General features: G+C 38.1%; 1 protein-coding gene across 2 annotated transcripts; it reads right to left on the bottom strand.

The window, feature by feature from the left end:
* Positions 1–4,176: 4,176 nt before the first annotated feature.
* Positions 4,177–5,974, bottom strand: dkk1b (dickkopf WNT signaling pathway inhibitor 1b). Of its 2 annotated transcripts, none has more exons than XM_051914706.1 (4): positions 5,691–5,974; positions 5,460–5,601; positions 5,223–5,363; positions 4,177–4,807 (listed from the first exon to the last, which is right to left on the bottom strand). In XM_051914706.1, exons 1-4 carry the CDS (start codon positions 5,892–5,894, stop codon positions 4,557–4,559), a joined length of 738 nt encoding a protein of 245 aa, XP_051770666.1. In that variant the 5' UTR covers positions 5,895–5,974; the 3' UTR covers positions 4,177–4,556. The 2 variants fall into 2 exon arrangements, with proteins under 2 accessions (XP_051770666.1, XP_051770665.1); XM_051914705.1 differs by having other exon boundaries at positions 5,460–5,604; positions 5,691–5,972.

Genomic DNA, 5,974 nt, shown 5'->3' with positions numbered 1-5,974 from the left:
GTATTTGCAGGGCGTTTCTGTATTTGGTTGCATTGTGAGTATTTGCAGGGCGTTTCTGTATTTTGTTACATTGTAAGTATTTGCAGCGCGTTTCTGTATTTGGTTGCGTTGTGAGTATTTGCAGCACACATGTCAAACTCATGAAGATGAATTTGTTAATTTGCTGGTGTTCTTTCCATTTGCATGTGTTTTCTTCAGTTGCAGTGTTTGCAGCGTGTTTCTGTATTTAGTTGCGTTGGGAGAATTTGCGGCACATTTCTGTATTTGGTTGCGATGTGAGCATTTGCAGCATATATGTTGTCGAACTGATGAAGATGTTTTCTTAATTTGCTGGTGTTCTTTCTATTTGAATGTGTTTTCTTCAGTTGCAGTGCATTGAGCTCTCTCGGCCACTGTACACATGTGCCCTTTAGAGTTTCAAAAGAGATTGGAACAATGCCTCAAATTTTGCCAGGATACCAGACATTTTAGTATTTTCAGTATGAATCATTTCCTCCAAAACCAAATTATCTTTTAAATGAGTTGTAACTCATTAATGTGCAAAAATTAGTAACAACAAATTGTTGCAAACTGTGAGAAGTATAACAGTCTTTTAATTTGTTTGAAGGTTGTTCTGTTAAGATGCAATGTCTAAAAAACATCACAGGTGCACAAGTGAAGTTTGCTATAAAACTTCATATAGACATTCCAGAATCTGCTACTTGAGAGAAGGATGAGAGGCTGTTTGTCCTTTTTCTCACATCATATTCTCCACCAGTGTTTGAAGTCATAATACTGAACCAGGCATTTATCAACACGAATGAAAATCACTTTTCCACAAGACATCAAAACATGCCAAATATTTATCATGTAATTTTGGTAATTATGCCGACAGGCCTTAGTGACCAAGATGTCCATAAATCACATCGTAAAGCTGTGTGGAACAAGAGCGAGCGTTCAGACCATTCTCAGATGTTCCATGACATGGCATGCCCTTTTTAGTTTAATGATGATATAAACAGTCAGATAATGTGTCAAAATTATGTCTTAGAAAACCAACACATTGAACACCATTTAACTAAACCAAGTGTTGCATTCATTTTATGCCAAGAATCCAAACCAAAGCATCGCTTTTGCACATGTGGCTGTGGTTTATTTAAAACATTTAAAAACATCTCATCTAGAGTTTCAATAGAGATCTCAACAATGATTTAAACTGATTAGATTGGATTATCCAAGGTTTTAGTACGAATTCCAACAGTTCTCAACAAATTCTTCTAAGTTATCTGAGCTATACTACCGTTAGTCATTTTATAGTTCTATTCTCTTACTGTATGTCAACAATTATGTATTTTAGAAGAAACATCTAAGACAAGGTTGATACTTACAACTTAACTACATTATACAAAGCGCCTTTGGAAGCAACAAAGAATCTTTTTGTCAGATTCAGGCCCAAAAATTTCAAAAGCGTTCAAAAGAAGTGGTTTGTTTGTAAATTTGGTGCATTTGTCATCTTCAGATACCTCATGATGGTACCTCAGTTATGAAGGCCTACAATTCAGAGTAACTGTTAATGCCATATCATAAAATTCACCTATAGCTGTTGACATTGATAACTTTCTTGCCTCTTTAAATCCAGATCCCTTGACTTAAGATAAACAGAGCCGTTTTGTTCTCTAACTCTGTGTTTGGACTCTGTCAGGCTGCTGCAAACCATGCATCTTAAAGAGCTCATATCTGTGACGCCTGCCATCATTACAGTCGGATCTCGCTGTCTGTAATTTGCAAGCATGGCAGTCAGTCAGCTAGTAAAACAGCACAGGGTCATTCCAAGCCATTCTACAGCCAACACTGACCCACAAACCTCTGCTCTGTGTGACACAGACGAGACATCTCTGTATTTATGTACAACGCTTAGACTTGGGTATATAATTCCTCAAACGCTAACTGTGCAAGTCAATTGAATAAAATGCTGTAAAAATATCTCAGAATGCAAATTATCCTTCCACAAATTGAAAAAATTAATGCTGCTTAATTATTTTCATAATATTCCATGATCTGCTGATTTAATCACCACATCAGTATTTTCACCCCTTTGATGAAAACATCTAACCGTGACTAGTAGGTAGGCAAGATCATACTAGTAATTACGCACAACCTTTAAATTAAAGACAACCACGCAAATGTCATTCATTTATGCAGCGCATCTGCCATTATAATACTGAGGTGTAAAAAACATCTTTTATCACACTAAATGTTCAAAATGTTTCCTTAATTGTATCCTCTCATCTCACTTCCACCTGCTTAAGGCTAATTAACATTAAGAGATCTAAGCTTTAACCACAATGAAATCTTAACCTCTTTTGGAAGCTTTATTTTAAAAAGGCAATGTCAAATATATACAGTATGTATCTATCACTTTATTTCTTGTTTGCTTCTTTAATTTCTTCATAGTTTCTCAACTTAAATGAATTTAAATTGTCAAAGAGATCGATCAGCAAAAATGAAATTGGATCAAATATTATGACGCATACAGCCATGTGTCTCATTCATCTTGCCACATGTCATTGAAACAGCCAGACTACCTTCACCGGCACATACTTTCGAGGGTAAATGCTCAATTCACGCTAATGTGTTTGGGTTCTTTTTAAGTAACTCTGCGTGTGAGTCCCAGTTACTTAACTATTTGTTGAAAAATAGTATGTGCCGTGAAGTGTTGACTGATCTCAACTTCAAAGTGAACCAGGCTTTAGGGGCAGTTCGCAAACATTCACACTGCTATGTTCAGAAGCCTCAGTATTGCTGCTTTATTGTACCTAGTTTGAAAAAAGGAAATCCACCTTTTCACACTCATGTTTGCAGATTATTTCTGCCTGAACACTAGAAACATCCTTTATGGATTCTTGATTCCTCTTAGTGAAGCAGATCAAATGGCCTTGACCTGTTGCGGAACTCTTTTGCCATCAAAGACTTAACTGCTTTACTGTATGCAGACTGCGGAGGTTTGGGTTTCTTTTGCACCATTGTGCAGCTCAGGATTCCATCCACAGATGTTTGTGGTCTTCAAGTTGTTGATGGTATTGACAAAAGCTGGGAGAAAGCCTCTCCAATGCCAGCCGAGGCACATGGATGGGAAAGGGACAATTGCAAACTGTATATCCTGTGCTTTGAAATGCTTACCCCACTGCTTTGTCTCTCTTGACAGCTCCAGGTAAAAGACTTAAAGTTTCCAATTACAGCTGGGAGAAATGCAAAAGGAAGCAGTACCCACAAAACGAACTTTCTGAATGAGGGCGTGTTTTGAGCATTATGTTCTGTTTGAATATGCTATTCTGTTAAAACGACTAACATTAAAACATAAACGAAGTTAATAATAATCATTTAACTGTGTATAATACCAATAAATTCATTTAAGTCTGATATATGTGCTATAATGATTTACTGGAAGGTTTGAAATGTAGCTCCCAAGCCCTGCTATGAGCAGACAGAGCCATTAAACGCTGCCACTATCAGTGAGCATCCTTGAACTTTAAAGAGAAGGTGACTATAGTCAGTCTCCACGTGCTAGACCATATTAAAGCCTCTCACCTTCAAAGAGAGAGACAGACAGAATTCACAAGCAGACCTCAAACAGATGCTTGTTTGTAATGTGTGACCTGTCTATATAAATGCTTTTGAAAGCATCGGATCAATCAGACATGGTGGCTTTTAATCTCCATTTCAAGATGGGTTAGTTTACATTACTGCTATTTTGTTTACTTTATTGTAGTCACATTGGTCTTTCATGTTGTGCTTGTAGCTTTTTATATCACATGCTTCAAAAAAGTGCTTTTTAAATAATAGATCGTTTGCTGATCATTTTGATCTCCTTGTTATCTTCCGTATATATGTTTCAACATGTATAACACAAAATGACTTCAAAGTAATAAAAACTAAAAATAGCCTTCCTGATGCAATTAAATACAGACTTTGAATTTCATTTGTTTTCCCTAGTGGTGGAAAGGTCTCTTATGGCTTATTAAATATAGACACACCTTATTAAATACCTTAATTAAAGTTCTGGAAGGGAATACATAAAACCTCCTCAGCTCTGACCGCACCTAACTTAGCATTCTGTGTATCCTTTACATGCAGCATGAAAAACTCTCTCTTAATTCTCTTAATGCAAGTATGACTTAAAACACTGTATACTGAATATCATCTTTACACTCTTTATTTAGAATAAAATAGACATTTAAATCAGCTCTATATGACTGTAAAAACCAGAAGTATACACATTTAAGATAGACTAGCAAAAGACTGAAGCACCTTCTTTCAAAACAGGGTTGACAAAAATATCTGAAGTAAGTGCCAACTGCCTTATATTATTTACAGTATAATACAGTAATTTACTGCAATATTTAAGTTCCGTTGAGAAACAATTATATCTACTCTGCAATGTTGACACAAGAAAATGGAGGAAACCAGTTGAAAAACAGAGTATCCCATTCCAAGTCCTGCTTCCCTCAACCGCTCGTCGCTCAAGTCTGTTTTTTGCTTCTCTCGGAGCTTGTGAAAGAAATTCCTTGAACGTTCATTCAGTGTCTCTGGCAGGTGTGCAGACTCCGTGATGACTTGCTGCCATCTCCTCTTTGCGTTCTGCAGGACAGACCTTCCCCACAATCGCAACGCTGGAATATCTCTAAGCCATGGGTGCCTTTCCTCTTGTGCTTGGTGCAGACCTGGCCTTCTTTTAGGACGGGCTTGCAGATTTTGGACCAAAAGTGACGAGCGCAGCAGAGTCCCTCAGCACAATCTGATGACCTCAGACAGTTTTCTCCCTCCAGTCCTTTATTAACAAAATAACATCCATGAATATCACGCACAACTGACATGTTCTTTTTGGGGTATCAAAAAATGTCACATTGAGGATCAGGTTGATACTTCATGACGTGTTAGTCTTACTTTATAAGCATGTCTTAGTCTTAAAACTGGATTATAAACGCATCTCAACATGCTCCAAAAGGTCTGCATGTCTTTTGCTTTTACATCTTAATACCACTCAAATTCCTGAAAAGTTCTTGCCTACTTTGTGATACACCAGAGGATTAAAATATCTGCCTACTGAGTTGCAATTAGGTCAAAGGAACATTATCTGAAAATTATATGAAGCTATTCTACACATAGACACCCATACATAGCCAATAAAGTCAACATAACATGGCAGTTAATCAAGTATATTAGTTATTTGAATCATTATTTACCTTTCAGCATTTGGTTTTGTGGTGAACCTTGAGTTGCAACTTTTGGTGGCACCACAACAGTAGAGTTTTCATGGGAGATTGACACAAACTCTTCCATTCCAATCTGATGAATCATGTCAGGATCGTTTGGAAGACAAACTCCTAATAGGAAGAGGTTCATTGTTAGCCAACATTTCTTGTTAATAGTTTAGGCTATATAACGATTAAATGTTTCGTATTTTATAAGTTTAATCTTACCATTGCTGCAATGGTTGCCAGGGCAGCACATCGCATCCCGGATGCAGCGCTTCCTGCGCTTCTTGCACTGGAGACAGACTCCGCGAGACAGGAAACAGAACTCCTCGCCACCGCATTCCTCATCACTCTCGCAGATTAAAGGCTGCTGGAGTTTAGAAATACACTATTAGTCAAACGACCACGAAGTAAAAGCAGCTGTCTGAAATAACATGTGCTCATTTATATTCTTACCTGCGGTGTATCAATGGCGAAGTTCAGACTGCCGCTGTCCGCAGGTGACTCATCCGGACTCGGGCTGACCGGGAGACCGGGATTCGACACACCTGAACCGACCTTAATAGCATTCGAGTTGAGCACCACAGAACCAGCGGATGCCACTTTGATGTAGCCCACAAGAATGAGGCATGCGGTAGAGAACATGGCAATGTGCAGCATTGTCAGGTCTGCTATTCCTTGGATGGAGGATGTATTCCCGAGGTGAGCAGAGCTCTTCTGTGGTTCCTCAAGAGCGCAAG

This window comes from Ctenopharyngodon idella, chromosome 12, assembly GCF_019924925.1.
Source record: "Ctenopharyngodon idella isolate HZGC_01 chromosome 12, HZGC01, whole genome shotgun sequence".
NCBI lineage: Eukaryota > Metazoa > Chordata > Actinopteri > Cypriniformes > Xenocyprididae > Ctenopharyngodon > Ctenopharyngodon idella.
The sequence above is the reverse complement of the archived record's forward strand: the minus strand, read 5'-3'. Positions and strand labels throughout refer to the sequence as shown.

Excerpts from the sequence above, each read along its gene's own strand:
- dkk1b (XM_051914705.1), bottom strand. The coding sequence starts at position 5,894 with ATGCTGCACATTGCCATGTTCTCTACCGCATGCCTCATTCTTGTGGGC. Across the intron at positions 5,605-5,690 it reads TCGCCATTGATACACCGCAG|CAGCCTTTAATCTGCGAGAG; the intron begins GTAAGAATATAA and ends TCTAAACTCCAG. Across the intron at positions 5,364-5,459 it reads TGGCAACCATTGCAGCAATG|GAGTTTGTCTTCCAAACGAT; the intron begins GTAAGATTAAAC and ends TCTTCCTATTAG.